This window comes from Strigops habroptila, chromosome 20 (assembly GCF_004027225.2).
Source record: "Strigops habroptila isolate Jane chromosome 20, bStrHab1.2.pri, whole genome shotgun sequence".
In the NCBI taxonomy this organism is placed as follows: Eukaryota; Metazoa; Chordata; class Aves; order Psittaciformes; family Psittacidae; genus Strigops; species Strigops habroptila.
The window spans coordinates 1,996,325-2,014,617 of NC_044296.2; the positions used below are offsets into that span (position 1 = coordinate 1,996,325).

The window sequence follows — 18,293 nt, forward strand, 5'->3', positions numbered from 1 at the left end:
ACTTTACCCCCTGGCCACCAAGTGAAACAAAGGTGTGCAGGCAGAAAGTCACATCTTCAGTCCTTGGAGAAGGGTTTTTAATGAGATTTGTGACAATCCCTCTTCCCACCACCTTTACTATCAGTACAGAACAACCCTGCTTCCACCATCATCACTGCAGGGCTATCAGCTCCCAACCAGGCTGCAAAAACAGCCCTCAGCCACCCATAGTCCCTCATCTCTTCTCTTTGGAGGGCAGGGCTCGCCGGGCTCTTCTTGCTGCCAAGCGGGATGTTCTCAGACTGCCCACAAGCCTGTCGAAGAAGAACTCGGTCTGGTACTCGAGCTCAGTGAGGTGCTGCAGGAAGGGGGGCACCTCGGCTTTCTTCACACCCACACACACAGGGATCACTTTGGTCCCATGGCAGTGAATGATGTGACACAGGTTCCACTGGGAAACACGCTGGCACCATGGGTCACTCAGGGACTTGGCAGAGAGGAGGAGGATGGCGACCCGGCTGGCCTCGATGACCTTCGTGGCAGCCAGGACGACGGGCATCCCGGCCACATGGTCCTGGTGCTCTGCATAGCCCCGAAAACCCTCTTTCTTCAAGCGCTCAGAGATGCGGGAGGCGATGTGGTCATCTTCAGGGCAGTACCAGAGGGAAAAGTCATAGGTGAAGCCACAGCATGAGGGTGCAGAGGACATGCCACCCTCTGGAGACAAGGGCATCGAGCTCATGGGCAGCAGGGGCAATACAAGGTCTGAGCCTTTCCTCCTGCCTCAGGAGACTGGCATGGACAGCAGGTCCCACCACTCCCTGGGGAAAGGTCAGGCTGCCAAGGGGGCAAAGCTCCAGCCCTCTGCGCCGGTGATGTGCTGGCAAGCTGCAGCAATGCCAGATCCTCCCATAAACCAAACACAAATGGCTTCCCTCTCCCCAATTAGGTAGACGAAACTGCAAGGGCGCGACGTGCCGAAGCACCCGCCACAGCCTAGGGCGATGCTCCAGCACCTGCAGAGCCTGGAGCAGCAGCACCTCAGAAAGCTTTCTGCCTCATTTCGGCAATGCCGCGCTCCAGCGCCGCGCCCGCCCGCCGCAGCTCCTGGCGCTGCTCCTGCAGGCGCTCCCGGGACTCCTGCAGCCACTGGTTCATCTCCACGTAGGAGCGGCTCTGCCGGTACAGCCGCTCCCTCTCCTCCGCAGCGGGGCCTTATGGGGGGTAGAGCAGGGGGGCTCAGCAGCGGCTGGTGGCGTCCCGCCTCCCCCCCCGCGCTGTCTCTACCCCGGGCTCACCTGGGGACAGGCCGTGCTCCCGCTGAGGCTCCGCAGGGAGGAGGAAGACGGGGTCGGCCGGGTGGGTGCCCCGTACGTCGGCCAGGATCTGCTCCACGCTGGGGGGCTCGGGCCGGGTGGGCAGCACCCGTTTGGCCTTAGAGCTCATCACGAGGCCGCCTCATGCGCGGGGGCTGGTGTTGGGGGGGGGGGGGGCGGGATGAGGGGACAGACCCTCCCCACGCTGCCCTCTGGGTGGACACACACACTGGCCCCCTCCCTGCTCCCCAAGACAGGCAGAGCACCCGCACCGCCTCCTCCGGGCGGGCAGACAGACCCCTCGCTGCCCCCCCCGGGCAGATCGGCTTCCCCGACAGACAGACAGACCGACCTCCCCCCTCCCTGCCCCAGGACGGACAGACCCCGCCTTGCCCCTGAAACGACCAGAGAGACACGGACACGGACACACCGACCCCTCCGCGGCGGGCGGACACCGTCTCCCACCGGCCTCCTCCCGGCCACCGTAGCGCCGCCACCCGCTCCCTCACTTCCGCCACGCCCCCGAAGTATCCTCACCCCCTCCCGCGCACTGCTCGCCCTGGCCCTTAAAGGGGCCGCGCCGCCGCCCGCAGGGAGCACACGGCAGAGGCGGTTCGGGGAGCACCCCCGGCGGTTTATTGGGTGGGGGGGCAACAGCGGTGGGGCCTGGCGCTCAGGTTGGGGTCGTGGTGGCTCTCACTGTCTCTTCTCCGCTTTCCGCGCCGGGGTCACGGCTGCTCCGGAGGCTGCCGGGGACACAGGCACGGTGTCAGGGTCCTCCCGGGAGCGGCGGCCACCAAGGGGTGCCCAGGGACGAGCCCACCCCGGGCACGCGGTGCCGTCCCATCCCATTCCCTCCCTCTCCTGCTGCAGCTCCTGCCCTCGCCGGGGTTAGTGGGTGGGAGGTTTGAACGGGAGCCCCGGAGTGTCACCGGCGCTGCGGAGCACACAGACGTTGGGGCCAAGCGGGGGGACGCACGGCTTGGGGGTCTGACTACGAAGAAGCAGGAGGGAAAGTGCCTGCTCTACACAAGCTGTGGGAGAGAGGGACAGTTGTGTGTCAGGCACACCACAACCCGGCAGAGCAGGCGCTCTGTTTGGCCAACACCAACGTGGCTGCAGCGGTCCGCAGAATGCGGCCAAGCGGCTCGTAGGGCTGGCACAGAACGGCCCCTTCTCCCTTCAGCGGCAGTGGGAGCTGTGGCTCTTTACATACAGACAAGCTGAGCTGTGGCGCCACCTCGGCTGTCAGCCGGGCTCTGCTGCTGATCAGAGTCTGCAGGACTGGACCATGAGGCACGAAGAGAAGAGAGAGAATTACAGAGAGGGGACAGCTCAACCCCTGCTTGGCTCCTGCCACCACGGGGGAACAGGGCTGCGAGCCCATCATCGCGGAGAGACGGCTGCTTGCCAGTCATGCAAACAAGAGCTGCTCACATCCCAAAGGAGCTGGGCCATGCTTGGGGGGAAATCACCTGCCCCAGACAGGGAGCAGGGTGACAGACCCGTGTTACCTTGTCTGGTGACACTGGAAGCTGTGTCCAGGGCTTTGGCGCTGAGGTTGCCCAGCACACTGTCCACAGTCCGGTGATGCCTGAGGAACCAGGGCCGGATGATGTTTTGGTAGAGCACCTGCGACCCGTTCCAGGACACGGGCGCCATGCACCACAGCAGAAACAGGCACTGTGGGGATGAGAGACGCTCTAGAGCTGGACGATGGCAGGGCAGGGGCTGAGCGAGGCAGCCCCCAAGGATGGCAGCAGGGGCAGGCCAGCAGCTGAGCTGCTCCAGTTTCCCCCTGGAACCAAAGCTTGGCCCAAAGGCAGTTTCCCAAGGCTGGAGCTCACAGGAGGTGCCAGGACCTCAGCTGACTGCAGAGAGCTCTGTGCTGGACTGCAGCCCCACTGTGGCCCCACCATGGCCACCACCACTGTCCTGCCAACGGGACAGAGCCCACCACGCTTGGTTCCTCCAAGTTCAGCCATTGTCTGACAGGACTCTGGCCCCAGCAGCCCCCAGTACCTTCCCAGCGTAGTAGAAGGGGAACCAGTAGAGGAAGATGTCAGAGAAGAACTCGGCTACGCTGAAGATGCCATACACCACCCAGTACGTCAGCCACGTGGTGTCATCCTCCTTGCTGGAGCTCTCGATGGCTTTGATGCTGTGGCAGGAGAGGGAAAGGGCACTGCTGCTGCAGTCCTGCTGCCAGGGTGGGCACTTCCTTCCCATATCCTCTGAACCCTGGAGCAAATCCGCCTATTGGAGGTTGCTGCCCCAAGCTGGGCTCATGCCAGTTCCCAGCATTTTCAGGAAGGTCTCTAGAGCTTCCCAGCTATAAATGCCTGTTCATTTATCAGGGAGACCCTCAGCTAAGGGCAGGGAAAGCTCTCCAGACTCTGGTACTTACGAGACGTATGCAGGGTAGGCGAAGCCAATGAGGTTGCAGAGCAGCGAAGCACCGTAGCCAAACACAAGGTACAGCCCCAGGAAGGTCACAGAGCCTGCCAGGGCAGAGAGAGGATGTCATGTACCTGCCAACACCAGGATGGCAAGAGGAGACCCCAGCTCTGCCTGCAGAGCAGGTTTCTCATCCCAGTAGTGAGAAGAGGTGTATGTGGGACCCTCCAGTTGGGAATAACGACCACTCCCAGTTAATTCCAGTATGACTCCCTCCCTCGAGGGAACCACGACCTGTCACTTGCCTGTCCCCTGCCTGGCCTGGAAGGGACTTTACCACAACAAACTTGCAGCACTTTCGACCCATCACCAGCCTGGACCCGGGCCAAGGCTGCAGAGACGTCAGAAGCAGACACTTTAACACACAACTACAGTCCAAAGTCAAGGCACGGAGCTTCTCGTCTACGTGCCAGGGCTCAAACCACTTGGCATTTTGTAGGAACCGTTCAACTGTTCAGGGACAAGCCTTGCTGATGGGAGCCAAGTGCCCAGGAGCAGCCTTGCTGCCAGAGCCTGCGTCTCCTGCTCCCTGTACACATCTGCACATATTTGTGCTGAGCAGCTCCTGTTCGTTGAGGATTCAGCCCCCTGAGAAGCATCAATGTAATCCCACTTCCCTGTTATTAAATTAAATTATCAAAATTAAATGTAAGCAAGGCTTTGGCCATTTGGAGCCTGCCCAGTGCTCAGACCCTTGCAGAAGGCAGGATCAGCAGCATTGGGGGAGCTGGTGGATGGGGGGAGCTGGGGCAAGGAGCCCTTGCTGCTGAAATCATGGTGTGTGAAGAGCCCCTGATCACGTGTGGGCTCAGAAACACAGACCCTGAAAGGGCAGAGAGCAGGAAAGCAGCCTGGGGACACACACAGCCAGAGTTGAAGGCATTGACTGTCACAGCCCAGCGGTGTCTCCCCTACCCTGAGTACAAATTCCTCCACCAAAGTAAGCACCTTTCCCCGAAGCAGGCAGGAAAGCCAGGATTTAACCCATCTGTGCTGTGACTTAGAGGAAAGCCCTTGCTCGGGCTTGGAGGACGGATTATCCTCACTGTGCTCACTGCAGCATTCCTGTGTCTTGCTCTGGCCTCTGGTGTGGGGTGGCTGTGGCTCTGGGCATGAATGGTGCTTTGGGTCTTTCCCAGGAGACCGGTAGGAGCAATGTGGCTTTTGGAAGCACTCACAAACCTGCCTTAAAGGAAAACTAACAGCAAAGTTTAGGCAGCACTGGGTTTCATTCCCCCAAGAGCCTTAGAAGGGGTTTCACGGGCTAAGTTTAGCCGCCAGATAAATTTATATAAAAGCAAAAAAACCCAAGTGAAAGGCTTTGATTACAAAGAAGAGCTGCTGAGTGGGGTGGCAAGAGTCGTCCCATGGTTCCTGTCCCAGCAAGGAGGGTGAGCAGTGGCATGAGCCAGCCCTGAGCCTTTGGAAGGGAACACTATCCTCCTCTGGGATCATTTTTACCCAGCCAAAGCCACTGCACGGCTGACCTGGCTGTACTGCTCAAACATCAAGCAAGATGGGCTCCAAACTGCAGCCCATGAGTGCTACTAGCTCTAGAGATGCAGAACTGACCCTGCTGAGTTCAAACACAAATTAGGAATTGCTCCAGAGCTGAGGGAAGGAGAAATCAGGTATTTTTAATTTAGCAGCAGCTTCTCCTTTCCAGGGCAGGGACCGAGAACAAGAGACCATCACACTTTGGTGGAGGTGGTTCCTCTGCTCTTCCCCTACACCCAAAAGCCCATCACACCCAAGCACAACCAAAGCCCTGGCACTATTTTGCTCAGAAGATGCCTGTCCACCACACACTGCATCCAAACACAACCTGCTCGCAGCAGCACATACCCATCCACGGACCCCTTTCCCCTTCACAGTAGGAAAACAAGCCACGTGGCAGGTAAAGGGCCAGGAAATCGCACCAGGAGGCAGAAGGGCAGAGGAAGCACCCGGCGGGACACGGGCAACCAGGAAACCCAGGATGTTTTATATAAAACACTGGTGGGCAAATTGTGAGCTGCCAGAGCGGCCGCGGGTCAGAGCTGCAGCAGGCACGGAGCAGAGGGCTCACGTCCTGCCGGCTGCCTTCTCATTACCGAGCACACACGATCTCGTTAAGAGCTGGGAGGGAGTCGAGACCCGCGGGGGACAGCCGGGTGGCCGCTGAGACCCGCCGCCATCAGACCCCCCCTCCCATCTCGGAGGGGTCGGGCCCCGCTGACCCGCGGGGGTTCCGGGGTGCGGGGTTTTGTACCCGCCGAAAGCAAATGACGGACACGGGCACCCCCGGCCCCCTCCCAGCGCAGCCCCGCAGCCCCTAAACGCCTGCCCCTGTCCGTGACCCCCCGCCCCAGAGTGCAGAGGCACGGTGAGGGGCGCCCCAGGAAGGAGGAGGGACCGTTGCAGACCCCGCCACAACGGGAGCGGTAGGAAGGGAGCGGGCAGCCCAGGAGCGGAGACGGGGAGAGGGGGGATACCGCCGGAAGGGGATGCCGGAGGTCCCGGTCGCACCTGTGGCCAGGTAGAGCCGCCGGACGCCGGTGCGGGCCTCCAGACGACCCAGCAGGTCACCGAGCGGCCCGGGGTGTTCGAGGAGGCGCTGCAGGCGCTGCGGCACCGTGCCCATGGTGGCTGCGGCGGCTCCGGTCCGACCGGCCGCCTCCCCCCGCTGCCCCGGGGCCGCTGCGACGGCGGCGGGAGGGGCGGGGCGGCGCTGTCGCCATGACAACGCCCGCTCAACCCCCGTGGCCCCGATGGCGGCGGGACCGAGGCCGCTCCTGGCGCTGGCGGAACTGGTGGTGGCCGCGGTGGTGGCCGCCGCCCCGCTGGGCCCCGCCGAGCCCCACGTCTACCTGAGCAGCTGGGCCGTGCGGGTGGCAGCGGGGCCGCGGGAGGCCCAGGGCCTGGCCCGCCGGCACGGGCTGCTCTGCCTGGGCCAGGTGCGGCTGCCGCGATGGGGCAGCGATGGGGCAGGCGGGGGCCGGGCCGAGCCCAGCACAGTGTCCCACAGTGTCCCACTTCGCTCGTCCTCTTCTGCTAGTCCCCACCACTTGTCCCCTCGGCTCATCCCCACCGTGTGTCCCAGAGCGGGACGCTGGTTTGGTTTTAGAATAGGGCACTTGGTTATTCCCTCAGGTGGTTTTAAGCCACTGGACGCAGATTAAAGGATGAGTGCAGTAGGGGTGAACATTGCTAACGGCCTCTGTGTGTGTGCACGGGTGAGCCAGGAAACCCAAAGGGTACCCACAAACCTGCCCTGGTTCCAAGCGATGCTCTCTGCTTGTCCTGCCACATACAACTCATTAAACGTCTCTTTATGGTCCCTACCGCCCATGTAGAGCTAGCACACAGGTCCAAACGATGTCATGCTCTCTTACCACAGCTCTTTTTGCCTGCAGGTGATGGAGGGAGAGCCTTATTATCATTTCAAACACCGAGGCACAAGGCAGAAAGCCTTAACCAGACACTGGGGCTGGAATATGCGCCTGACAAAAGAGCCAAAGGTAGGGGGGAGGCAGTTGCAGGAACCCAGGCTCTGGTGCTGGGCAGGCTCTGCCTGACACCAATGCTGCTTCCTGCCCAGGTCCTCTGGTTTGAGCAGCAAACTGTAAAGAGGCGTGCAAAGAGAAGCATCAGTGTGGTGCCAACAGATCCCTGGTTCCATAAACAGTGGTACATGGTGCGATTTTGCTGCTTTCTAATCCTCAAGCAAATCACCTCTCCAACACATAAACAGGACTAATGCTGACAGTGATGAGACAGCAGAAGAGTCCTTGAAGGTCACCCGCAGCCCAGGGGCTGATCGAATTTAATCCATTTTCCAGAATAACGACGTTAATCCCGACCTAAACATCCTCACTGCTTGGAGCAAAGGGTACACCGGGCTGGGGGTCGTGCTGACCATCCTGGACGATGGGATCGAGAAGGATCATCCAGACCTGTCTGCCAACTATGTAACTATGTGGGGCTGAGCAGTGCAGGCTGCAGGAACTTGCTCCTTCAGGGCATGTTGTCTCCAGGGGAGGGTGGGAGCTGGTGCCTTCATCCCTCCCGTGGGACTTTGCAGTGGGAACTCAGCCTCTCCATGGCTGGATCAAAAGGTTTGGCGTCTCCTGCAGTGAATTTGCACATCAGGGAAATGCTAGAACTTTTACACATTGCCCCCAGTGCAAAGCCAGTAAAGGTGGTAAACCTTCACGTGCTCCAAGAGAGGACAAGCAAATCTTATCTGTCATTTATAACAACATAATCTCAGTGGCTTGTAGTTCCTCTCCTAACTGCATGGGCAGTAAGGCTCGCCCTCAGGTGACTCGCCAGGCTTCCTCACCGAAGGTGAGCTTGGTCATGCTGAAGCAGTACAGCAATGTGCAAAGTTCTGTTCCTTTAACAAAACCCCGTTTCCAACACCTCTGTTGGAACTGGTTAACTGGTTGCTAGGTGCAAAGGGCACTACCCCCTGCCCTCTCCAGGCCAGGCAGGGTGATCCATGCTGCCAGACATTGGGCACAGCACCAGGCAGCTGTGTCAAGTTGCCACAGCCCATACAGAAAGGCAGCTTGCTCATGCCAGTCCCTCTTTTTGCAACAGGACCCCCTGGCAAGTTATGACTTCAACAGCAACGACCCTGATCCCCAGCCCAGGTACACCACCGGAGGAGAGAACTGGTGAGTTCTGTCCAGCACTCTGTGCTGGGTGCTTTATCTCTCCATGGCCAAGGCTGCCCGAGGCCCCTTTGCCCCTCACTGAGGAAGGTTCACAGGCTAGCTCTGCCCCTCAGGCATGGAACACGCTGTGCAGGAGAAGTGGCAGCTGCAGCCAACAACCAGATCTGTGGAGCAGGCGTTGCATACAACGCCAACGTTGGAGGTGAGCCATTGCTCCAGCATGCTGCGGGGACAAAGGTTGCTCTGGCACTCGTGGAAGGGACACATGGCCCCAGGCAGAGCTGCTTTGTGAGGAGCCAGGTTCTCACTAGGGAGCAGAGGGTGCTGTGGTCTCTTCATCAGGGACTATAGCGGTAGGACAAGGGGTGATGGGTTTAAACTGAAACAGGGGAAGTTCAGGTCAGATATAAGGAAGAAGTTCTTTACTCTGAGGGAGGTGAGGCACTGGAACAGGTTGCTCAGAAAAGTGGTGAATGCTCCATCCCTGGCAGTGTTCAAGGCCAGGTTGGAAAGAATCTTGGGCAGCATGGTCTAGGCTGAGGTGTCCCTTCCCATGGCAGAGGGGTTGGAACTGGATGATTTTAAGGTCCTTTCCAACCCAAACCATTCTATGATTCTATGGTGTCACTGCACACCCAGTCACAGCACAGGGCTCAGCTCCCAGGGCTGCGCTCCCCTGTGGCAGTGAGTGGGGCAAATAGGGTTATAAGCTGAGAGAACTCACAGGGCTGAATTGAAAGGGCTTAAAAAGGAGCTTTGGAAAACAGCTTCCAGCCTGTAGGAACCTGATCTCCTTAGGGCAGCATCACAATAAAGGTGTTCAAGGCAACAGGGAGGTGGGGGATGAAGTGGGGTTGGTGAGATGCCACTCAACCCTTACACTGGTGTGGCATGTGCGAGGCTTCTGTCCACCCGGCCTCCCAAGTGCTGCTGCCTCTTTGACACTGCTGCCCCCCACCCTGGCCCTGCAGGCGTGCGGATGTTGGATGGTCCCATCACAGACATGGTGGAGGCTCAGTCCCTCAGCCTGCATCCCCAGCACATCCACATCTACAGTGCCAGCTGGGGCCCCAAGGATGATGGGAAGACCTTGGACGGGCCAGGCGTGCTGGCTGCAGCGGCCTTCCACAGAGGGGTCAACAAAGTAAGCTTGGTGCTGGCCTTGGGAACCTCACTGGTGTGAGGACTCCCTGATGATCCTCCTCTATCTCCCCCCTGCCAGGGACGGGGTGGTCTCGGCTCCATCTTTGTCTGGGCCTCTGGTAACGGTGGGATCAACTATGACAACTGCAACTGCGATGGGTACACCAACAGCATCTACACCCTGTCAGTGGGCAGCGTTTTGGCAGGTGGCCAGAGGCCCTGGTACAGTGAGGGTTGTTCTGCCATCCTCACCACCACCTACAGCAGTAGGACCACGAGCAAGGTGCAGATTGTGAGTGCAAGAGCAGCAAACTTTGGCCAGACACCAGTTCACAACACAGAGAGGGCTCATCTGAGCCCTCTTTGCCTAGGGAGGGAGGGGGGGGCTTTATTAGAATATCTGCATTACACCCCAAAACCATGAAGGGACCCAGAGGGAGCATTTATTGAAGTTAACCAGCTCCATCCAGTACTGTCCTCTGCTCCAGCAGCAGTGCTGAGACCCTTCTCTCCCCTCAGGTGACCACTGACCTCCACCACCGCTGCACTGACAAGCACACGGGCACCTCCGCCTCAGCCCCACTGGCTGCAGGAATCATTGCCCTTGCACTGGAGGCCAAGTAGGTGATGTCATGGCAGTGGGACAGTTCCCAGGGAGAGCCTGGTACCTCACCAGGACCCTTCAGGGACAAGGAAGGGGGACTTCACTAGCGGGGAGGTTTGGGGTGCAGAGCTGAGGTCTACCCAGGCTCTGGTGGGACATCTTCCCATGGTGGGACACTGCTGGAGAGCAGGCAGAGGCAGGAGGAGAGGTGTCCTCTGGAGGTCTCTCTTGCTCCCATTTTGGCAGTGAAGGTTTTTTGTGCAGGGCAGACCAGCTTGGACCCAGACAGCTAACTTATCCATGTCAGAAGAGCCAAATCTCACCCTCAAAAGCTAACCCAAAGCAGAGCCTTCGGTTCCCAAGTCTTCCTTGCTTCCAGCCCAGCACTGACCTGGCGTGACCTGCAGCATCTTGTCATCAGGACCTCCAATCCCACTCACCTGCAGGCAGAAGACTGGGCCATGAACGGGGCCGAACGCAAGGGTGAGTTGAGGGCTCAGCTGCTGCCTGCCCTGCCTGCTCCTGCTTCCTTTGCCTGGCTGTGGGGAGACACCCTGCCCCTCAAACCCCCACCAGCGGGCCCGGGGCAAGAGCCCCCAGCACTCTCTCAGTGCAGAGGGGCTCACTGCTCTTCAGTGAGCCACCACTATGGCTACGGGCTCCTGGATGCTGGTCTGCTGGTGGAGATGGCCAAGGCATGGACAGGAACTCGGCCTCAGCGGAAGTGCTCGGTCAAGGCTCTTCCCGCGCCTTGGTAAGGGATGCTATTCCCTGAGTCCAGCCTCATACAAACTCATACGGGGACATTCTTGTAGCAAAGTTGTGCCATGCCCATTGCAGGAACAGGCATTACTTCCCAGAAAGCGGTGGCTACAGCACAGCTGCTGTAACCACAGGGCTGTGCTTAGAAGGCAGGATGCTCATGGAGACAGAAAAGATGCCCTTACTTCCATCTTGTACTTGACAGGAACATTGGCTCCAAGCTCACCGTCTCTACAGATGTTGTCTGCTCTGGGAGAACCAAGCGCATCCGCTCCCTGGAGCATGTCCAGGTCCAGCTCTCTCTGAGCTACAGCCGCAGGGGGGACCTGGTGATCACTCTGACCAGCCCGATGGGGACCACATCCACACTGGTGACTGTGCGGTAAGAGCACTCTGCGAACTCACAGGGAGCACGCTGCAGTAAGACTTGCCAGCTGCTGTGAGGCAGAGGGGGTTCCTCCTCCCACAGCCTCTCCTGGGGCCAGGACACTCCCCTACACTGAAGTGGCCACTTCTGGCCCCCACAGTGAGCAGGCCTCCATGCTCAAAACTCTTCTGTGGCCCCCATGACATCTTGGCAATGCCCCTTTATACCAAGAACAGGGTGACTGCAGGGTCCCCTTGGGCTGCATTCCTCCCCTCCAGCCCCTGGGCTGTCACTCCTGGGTGTCCTCTCCTCCAGCCCGTATGACACCAGCCAGCAGGGCTACAAGGACTGGACCTTCATGTCCACACACTTCTGGGATGAGAACCCAAACGGGACCTGGACACTTCAGCTAGAGAACAAGGGTGATGCTTATAACACAGGTGGGTGCCCAGAGAGTGAACCCCACTTTCCAGGGTCCTGCAGTGCCTGGTCATTCTTTCTTCTTCTTTCTTCCACTTTAACAACTTGTTGACTCGACTTCTTCCTGCTCCTCCTGGGCACATGAGCCCTGTTTTTCTGCAGGGCCATATTTGTTTTGAGAGTCTCTGGCCACCACACAGCCAGGAAGGGAGCATAGCTTGCTCTCCCCCACATAGCTCCAAAGCTTCCAGCCCCACATCCACCACCTGGCAGATCCCAAAGGCTAGAGGGTGGGAACAAGCTGCCACCAGCACAGAGTCCTGTCGCTCCTGCCCGCAGGTCTGCTGACCAGCTTCATCCTGCACCTCTATGGTACGGATGAGGACATGTCAGCCCGGCGCTTTGCAGTCTCTACCATGGACAAGTGCATCAGGCGGGATGCACAGGGAGCGTGCAAAGGTGAGCATGGAGGGGATGGGGCTCTTGCCCCGGTGGCCCCACAGCCTGGTTCACCCACCTTCTCTCCACAGAGTGTGGCAGCTCTTTGTTAGCCCACCAGCACTCCTGCCTGTCCTACTGTCCCCCACGCTACTATAGCCAGAGCACTGCCACCACAAGCACAGCCCGTGTCTGTGCCAGCTGCCACCCCTCCTGCTACACGTGCCAGGAGGCATCTGCCAACAACTGCACTTCCTGTCCCTCCGCCAGCATCTTCGATGAGCTCGCACACTCCTGCTCCTCTCCACCAGGCCTCCCCTCCGAGGAGGGGCTGCAGAGCGACCTGCTCCCTGTCCTCATCGGCAGCAGCCTGATCCTCTCGGCCATCCTCTATGTCACATACCGTGTGGCCTTTTGTGTTGTGAAAGGTAGCTCCTGCTGTCCCTGGGTTGGAAGGAGAGCGTGACACCAGCCTGGGCTGCATGGACACAAGCATCTGGATCCCAGCCTGGGACAGAGCTGCCCTCACTTGGCTTCTGAAATAAACTGGTTATTGCGTTTCTGAACAGCTCTGTCCCAACAGTGACTTTCCTTCGCAGCTGTGCTTGGGCTGATCCCATCCCATGTCCAGCTCCATCCATTGGCAGACACAAAGGTGGTGGGTTCCCTCTCTACCTGGTTCATCCCCACCAGGGACCAGACCAATCTGGAGGGACCTGGCCTGGCACGCTGCTGCGAGGGAGCTATTTCCAGTGAGGCTGGGAGCCCTGTGCCCTTTCCCAGGCACAGAGGACCATGGGGAGGAGGAGATGTGACTTCTCTCCAAACAGCTGCACCCAAGTGACTGCAGCCAGCTCCTCCAGCACAAGCCCAGCCATGAGCTCATGCAGCTTTCGTCAGAGCAGAGGCAGCCAGAGCCCAAATCCTTGCTTGGGGAGGACAGCCTGGGCCTACAGTGCAGAGCACGGTGCACCCCAGTTCTTGGTTACCTACAGCCTCTAGTACTTAAACAGGGTCTCAGGAGCCTGGCACTCATCCACAATGAGCCCTGAAAAACAAGCACCCTTATAGCAGGTCTGCAAGAGGGGGCTTGAAGGCTCTGTGGGACATAGGGGTTCTGTCAGCACAACCCAGAGCAGCCTCCCCCTTCCCTAGATGGGGACATACACTCAACTCTTTCCCCAGGACAGGGGGGAGCAGACACCGGCCCCACAATGCTCCCCGTCAAGATGTAGCTTTGCCAGCTGGCCCTTCCCAGGGGTCACAGGCACCAAGAGGGGAACATGAGATGCTCCCAGTCCCCTTCTCTCTGCCACACCTTGGCCCAACAGTGGCCAAGACCCCCAGATCCCTGCTATTATCCCCGCAAAGTCTCTTTGCACACGGGGCAACTGTTGCCAAACCCACCATAGCTGGAACAACCAGACAAAAAGAACCCAAACCAGCTTGGGGGGGGGGGGAGTGCCTTTTATAGGTTGGAGGCACCTTTCTGGCCCTAATCACCCCAAGGTGCTTCCACCTGCATTCCAGAGCACCTGCATCACTCACGCTTTACTGGGACCAGCTGGGGAGCCCAGTACCGAGCCTTAGTTGACTCCAGGGCCAGTCTCTGGCTCTTGATGAATTACCCAATGTGCTAAGCACCCTCCTGGGCTGGCAGCTGCTACTTTAGGGCACCCCAGGACACCCACCCTGGGATACCCCCCAGGCCCATGACCAGCGCAACCATTCCCACAGCATCCCCAGCACTTCCCATCCCTGTGTGGGCCCCATGGGAGCACCCGCCAGGCTGTGGGTTGGGTTACGGGCAAGGGGGCTCTGGCACAGGGAGGGACCCACTCGCCTCCTCCGGAAGAGAGATAAGCAGCAGGGCCCGACCTCAGGGAGGCAGAGCCTGGCTGGTGTCCATCGCGGCCCCAGGGCCATGCTGCTGAGCGGGTGCATGGGGATACAGGAGGGGGGTGGCACGGGACACCCTGGGCCAGCTCCCAGGAAGGAGCAAGCAGCAAACAAGGTGATACAGACGTTTATTTTCTGCATAAAAAATAAATTACCACCCTCCTCCATACCCCCCCCAGCCAAATCGACCCCAAGGACAGCAGCATGCCCGGCACAGGGCAGCGAACAGGAAGGGGGGGTGTCCCTGCAGACCCCTCCGCAGCCATGGGAAGGGTTTGGTGCACGGCAGGAGCATCTCCAGCCCCCGGGGTCCTGCCGGCTGCCCCCTCCCCAGGCTCTGGGGCCGGACGGGGGGATGCTCAGGGCGGCCGGGGCTGGGGGCAGTGCCGGGCTGCCTCCCGCACCAGCCGGTCCTCACGGGGTGTCCACGGCCGGGCGTAGCCGTCGTCCTGCAGCAGGATGCGGTTGAGTGTGCGCTCGTAGTTGACGTGCTGCCTCGCCATGAGCAGGTACTCGCCCCCCTCCCGCAGCGGGGGGCAGCCGCAGGCGTTGGGCACCCACACGTACTCCCGGCGCACCAGCGGGAAGCGGTGCCGGTACAGTGTTTTCACCTCCACCTCATAGCGCGTCTCCTGCCCCACCAAGCGCCGAGCCAGGATCCGGCCCTGGAAGACTGCAGGGCGAGGTGCGGGGCACCCTGAGCTGGGCACGTCCCTCACCCCAATGATGTCCTATCCCCAGCCCCTTCCCACCCCTGGCGCTCACCAAAGTCACTCTCGCAGAAGTGGCGGATGCGCTGGGAGCGTCCCTTGGGGGTGCGGCACCTCCCACATCGCCCTGCAGGGGCAAAGCTGCAGCGGTTTAGGGGGGAAAAGGGGCACAGAGACCACAAAACCCCCTCCTGCGGTGCTGGGAGGGAGCATTGAGGGCCCCATATGGCAAGAGGGGGCACACCAGGCCCCTGAGAGGGGGGGGAGTTAAGTCGGGGGCTCCCATCTCATTTCTAGCCTTGGGGCTCTCTGGGATGCTCTGTGCGGCAGAGAGCCCAGGAACATGGGGGGCTGCAGGCACCTGCGGTGACCCCGGCCCAGCCAGGGGGGCTCCTCAATGGTGGCTCCGTGGCAGAGTTCTGGGGCTGGGGCGGCAGAGCTGGGGCTCCCAGGGGTTCCTGGGGTGGGGGGGTGCCAGCCCCTCGGGGCTGGGGATGCCGCAGGGGGCTGGAGTTGCCATGACCAGGCTGGGGGTGCCCGCGGGGCAGCCAGAACTCGTATTCGATGCCAGGGTTGGGCTCCTGCAGTAGGACCTGCACAGGCAGAGGCAGAGCTAAGGGGAGCGGTGGGGGATGGGGGATGGCTGCCCCCCGTCCCTGCACCAGCCCTGCCCTCACCATCACTTGCAGATCCTCATTGGTGGGACCAGGGGCCTCCAAGCTCTCTGTGCCATCGGGGGTCCGGGTGTACTGTAGGTGGGTGCCGGCTACTTCGTACTGCCCCGGCCAGGCAATGGACCAGTCCCCATTGAGCACATAGCGCCCATCACTCGTCATCAGGGCTGTGGGAGGGAGCGTGCCTGAGGCCCAAGCACTGCATGGGCCCTGGGACCCCTGCGCTGGGCAATGGCTGGGTCCCCACCGAAGGCCTCTCCCTGAGCAGGGAGGGCAGCGTGGGCTGGGAGAGCTGTGGTCGGGGCTTACGAGAAATCTGCTTTCTTGTAAGATCTTGGCTTTCATCCCAAGCCAAACCCTGGTGTGCAAACTGCCCCCAAGCCCCCAGGTCCTGGTCCCAGCAGGGGACATGGACCCAACTGCACTGAGAAGGGGACTGGGGGGTCTGAGGATCCCAGTCCTGGCCCTGCTCCAGCTCAGCCCTTCCCAAAAACCACAGCTGCAGCCTCTGGAAAATTGCCCCAAGTGTTCATTGAAGAGTTCATTGAACCTGCAACACTCAGAAAAGCATCTGAGTGGGGGAACCGCATGGAACGGCACAGAACAGCCACCCCCTGCCCTGCCTTGCCTGCACCCATGGGTAGCACCAACCAGGGTTGACTGGGATGGACTGGGACTGACTGGGACAGAGATAGGACACGTCCTACCGAGGTAGTTGCGGCTCTTGTCCGTCACCTTGATGTGGCTGGCCCCAGCTGGGATCTTGGTCACATTCGTGTACCCAAAATAACCTGGGCAGATGGGGCAGAGTCAGGGCAGAGCTGGGGCATGGTCTGAGGGGACAGCCCAGGGGTGGGGCAGGAGGGGACTGGGCACAGAGGAGCTCTGGGACTGGGGCAGCCCCAGCCCTGTCCCAGGCACCAGCAGCATTAACCCAGTTGGGCCTTACATGCTGGGATATCTAGGGCACCCAACAATGGCCCTGGAGGGGCCTAGGTGCCATATGGGGCTGTCTGCCCTCATGGGCATCATTGTCCCCACAGCCTGGCCGGGCACCCCACGGACCCTGGAGATGGACACATGGATCCTGGGTGCCACCTGGGACCCCTGAACATCCCTGAGGACCCCATGGACCACAGAGATGCCCCAGAGATCCCCCCCCCCGAGGAGCAATACCCCCTGCAATGAGGCAAAATCACCCCAATAAGGGGTGTCCTTCAAGCCAACTGCACCTGTCCCCACATGTTGGGGACAGGAAGGGACCAGGGACAATGCTCCTGTGGTGACTGGGGAGATGGAAAGGGGATGACGGGACCCAGGCAATGCCCTGGGGACACAGGCAGGGGACAGGAGGACAGGGGAGCCAAGAACCAAAACATTCACCCATGGAGGGGGCCGGGGCAATGGTTCATTCACCGGAGGAGGTGTCCTCGCCCTGGAACAGCCGGTGCACGAAGAGACACGTGTCATGGTCCCCACTGCACTGGCCACAGGTAGCCGGCCGCACACCTGAGCCCAGGATCCCGTCGCAGCCCACACTCTGCAAGGAGCCGAGACGTGACCTCAAGGAGGGGACTCAGGGCTGGGGGTCCCCGGGGGTACTGGCCCCACGAACACCCACCAGGCAACGCCCGCTGACACAGAGGTCTGGAGAGCCAGGGCCACAGGGAGTGCCATCCAGCACCCGGCCGAAGGTGTAGTAGAAGTTGTGCCCCACGGCCAGGCAGTTCAGGTCACAGACGTTGGGGGCTGCCAGAGGCAGGCAGGAAGAGAAGAGGGTGATGCTGGTGGCAGCCGTGGCCCCTTGTCAACCCGGTGATGCTGCCCCCCAGGCCCGGGACTCACCTCCATGGAAAGGCACCCACTGGTACCGGGCTGATGTGCCCAGGACGGGCTTCTTGTTGTAGAGAGAGCACTGCATGGCACGGAAGGGCACCGAGCCGCTGGGGCAGCCCTATGGGAGCGGCAGGATGGAGCCCCACCGCACCAGGACTGGGGCTGGCCATGCCGATGCGTGGCCCTCACAACGCTCACCTGGAGCTGGCAGAGCCGGTACTGCCGCGGGTCGCCCGTGCACAGCTGCTCCTCGGTGGACCTGCGGCCACAGCGTCAGCAAGGCAGGGCCGGGGCACGGCCTCCCTGAGCAGCCCCGCTGCACCCTTCATCCCCCTCAGGAACTCCCCCTTTCTCCGGGAGCCAGGATGCCACTGAGCCACAGCCGGACTGGGAAGGATGCATCCCCATGGGGGAGCAGGAGCAGGGACCACGACATCCTGCATGGAGCCGCATCCTGCCGGAGCTGCACCAGGAAGGAGGCACCGGGGTCTGGCTCCGCCCGCCCGCCTCCTCCAAAATCAGGCTCAGATTTGGCCAGGGTGCAGCGTAGTGCCAAGGGCCTGCAGGGACATGTGCGGAGCAGTGGCAGAGCCATGCCGCGGGATTTGGGTGTCATGTGGGGTTTGGCTGCTGCGGGGGACGCCCCGGAGGGGCCGTGCTGCCCCGTCCCCCACTCACCGCAGGCACCTCCGGGTACGGAGAGCGACGCCGTCCCCGCAGGAGCTGGAGCAGGAGCTCCAGGGTCCCCAGGGCGCCCAGGCACCGGGGGGCAGCTGCCAGTGGGACCAACCAGGGGCTGGGGGCTTGGAGACCTGTGCCGGCATCCCCAGGGCTGGGCTCTGTGTGGAGAAAGGTGACGGTCAGCGGGATTGAGCGGGCTGGGGGGTGTAGCCGCACACCCCTCGCCCCTCACCTGCGCGGTGCCAACGCCGCTGAGCCAGGCCAGGAGCAGCAGCCACCAGCATCTGTGGGAGCAGAGACCCTGAGCCCACCGTGCCCCGGGACCAGCGCAGTGGGGCCGCCTCTG

The 18,293-nt window shown here is 61.0% G+C and overlaps 4 protein-coding genes across 8 annotated transcripts; 1 reads left to right on the forward strand and 3 right to left on the reverse strand.

The window, feature by feature from the left end:
- Window positions 1-48: 48 nt before the first annotated feature.
- Window positions 49-1,828, reverse strand: C20H19orf25 (chromosome 20 C19orf25 homolog). Of its 2 annotated transcripts, none has more exons than XM_030509157.1 (3): window positions 1,730-1,828; window positions 1,278-1,450; window positions 49-1,193 (listed from the first exon to the last, which is right to left on the reverse strand). In XM_030509157.1, the coding sequence occupies exons 2-3, from the start codon at window positions 1,423-1,425 to the stop codon at window positions 1,021-1,023; spliced, it is 321 nt and encodes a 106-aa protein (XP_030365017.1). In that variant the 5' UTR covers window positions 1,426-1,450; window positions 1,730-1,828; the 3' UTR covers window positions 49-1,020. The 2 variants fall into 2 exon arrangements, with proteins under 2 accessions (XP_030365017.1, XP_030365018.1); XM_030509158.1 differs by having other exon boundaries at window positions 1,716-1,800.
- A 75-nt stretch (window positions 1,829-1,903) lies between these two features.
- Window positions 1,904-6,641, reverse strand: REEP6 (receptor accessory protein 6). 2 transcript variants are annotated; one of them, XM_030509155.1, is made up of 6 exons: window positions 6,261-6,483; window positions 3,703-3,796; window positions 3,318-3,456; window positions 2,810-2,978; window positions 2,512-2,579; window positions 1,904-2,041 (listed from the first exon to the last, which is right to left on the reverse strand). In XM_030509155.1, the coding sequence occupies exons 1-6, from the start codon at window positions 6,373-6,375 to the stop codon at window positions 2,024-2,026; spliced, it is 603 nt and encodes a 200-aa protein (XP_030365015.1). In that variant the 5' UTR covers window positions 6,376-6,483; the 3' UTR covers window positions 1,904-2,023. The 2 variants fall into 2 exon arrangements, with proteins under 2 accessions (XP_030365015.1, XP_030365016.1); XM_030509156.1 differs by lacking the exon at window positions 2,512-2,579 and having other exon boundaries at window positions 6,261-6,641.
- On the forward strand, window positions 6,503-12,713 carry PCSK4 (proprotein convertase subtilisin/kexin type 4). Its single transcript, XM_030509154.1, has 15 exons — window positions 6,503-6,688; window positions 7,148-7,252; window positions 7,333-7,428; window positions 7,574-7,702; window positions 8,337-8,413; window positions 8,527-8,615; window positions 9,385-9,557; window positions 9,636-9,848; window positions 10,076-10,176; window positions 10,540-10,643; window positions 10,797-10,914; window positions 11,128-11,304; window positions 11,605-11,729; window positions 12,049-12,168; window positions 12,240-12,713. Exons 1-15 carry the CDS (start codon window positions 6,503-6,505, stop codon window positions 12,611-12,613), a joined length of 2,187 nt encoding a protein of 728 aa, XP_030365014.1. The 3' UTR covers window positions 12,614-12,713.
- Window positions 12,714-14,161: 1,448 nt separating this feature from the next.
- On the reverse strand, window positions 14,162-18,226 carry ADAMTSL5 (ADAMTS like 5). Of its 3 annotated transcripts, XM_030509161.2 has the most exons (11): window positions 18,180-18,226; window positions 17,945-18,105; window positions 17,465-17,525; window positions 17,276-17,384; window positions 17,052-17,179; window positions 16,847-16,970; window positions 16,138-16,221; window positions 15,434-15,597; window positions 15,118-15,349; window positions 14,812-14,883; window positions 14,162-14,719 (listed from the first exon to the last, which is right to left on the reverse strand). In XM_030509161.2, exons 2-11 carry the CDS (start codon window positions 18,088-18,090, stop codon window positions 14,406-14,408), a joined length of 1,434 nt encoding a protein of 477 aa, XP_030365021.1. In that variant the 5' UTR covers window positions 18,091-18,105; window positions 18,180-18,226; the 3' UTR covers window positions 14,162-14,405. The 3 variants fall into 3 exon arrangements, with proteins under 3 accessions (XP_030365021.1, XP_030365019.1, XP_032776251.1); XM_030509159.2 differs by having other exon boundaries at window positions 15,434-16,221; XM_032920360.1 differs by lacking the exons at window positions 17,052-17,179; window positions 17,276-17,384; window positions 17,465-17,525; window positions 17,945-18,105; window positions 18,180-18,226 and having other exon boundaries at window positions 15,434-16,221; window positions 16,814-16,896.
- Between the last annotated feature and the right edge of the window lie 67 nt (window positions 18,227-18,293).

What these genes read in the sequence shown, in the direction of transcription:
- C20H19orf25 (XM_030509157.1), bottom strand. Translation starts at nt 1,425, where the DNA reads ATGAGCTCTAAGGCCAAACGGGTGCTGCCCACCCGGCCCGAGCCCCCC. An exon ending in GGAGCACGGCCTGTCCCCAG is followed by an intron (nt 1,194 to 1,277) that starts GTGAGCCCGGGG and finishes ACCCCCCATAAG; the next exon opens with GCCCCGCTGCGGAGGAGAGG.
- REEP6 (XM_030509155.1), bottom strand. Translation starts at nt 6,375, where the DNA reads ATGGGCACGGTGCCGCAGCGCCTGCAGCGCCTCCTCGAACACCCCGGG. An exon ending in GCGGCTCTACCTGGCCACAG is followed by an intron (nt 3,797 to 6,260) that starts GTGCGACCGGGA and finishes CTGCCCTGGCAG; the next exon opens with GCTCTGTGACCTTCCTGGGG. An exon ending in TTCCAGTGTCACCAGACAAG is followed by an intron (nt 2,580 to 2,809) that starts GTAACACGGGTC and finishes CTCATGGTCCAG; the next exon opens with TCCTGCAGACTCTGATCAGC.
- PCSK4 (XM_030509154.1), top strand. Translation starts at nt 6,503, where the DNA reads ATGGCGGCGGGACCGAGGCCGCTCCTGGCGCTGGCGGAACTGGTGGTG. An exon ending in CAGACCTGTCTGCCAACTAT is followed by an intron (nt 7,703 to 8,336) that starts GTAACTATGTGG and finishes TTTTTGCAACAG; the next exon opens with GACCCCCTGGCAAGTTATGA. An exon ending in ACCACCGGAGGAGAGAACTG is followed by an intron (nt 8,414 to 8,526) that starts GTGAGTTCTGTC and finishes TCTGCCCCTCAG; the next exon opens with GCATGGAACACGCTGTGCAG.
- ADAMTSL5 (XM_030509159.2), bottom strand. Translation starts at nt 18,090, where the DNA reads ATGCCGGCACAGGTCTCCAAGCCCCCAGCCCCTGGTTGGTCCCACTGG. An exon ending in ACCGGCTCTGCCAGCTCCAG is followed by an intron (nt 17,385 to 17,464) that starts GTGAGCGTTGTG and finishes CCGCTCCCATAG; the next exon opens with GGCTGCCCCAGCGGCTCGGT. An exon ending in GTGGGTGCCTTTCCATGGAG is followed by an intron (nt 17,180 to 17,275) that starts GTGAGTCCCGGG and finishes TGCCTCTGGCAG; the next exon opens with CCCCCAACGTCTGTGACCTG.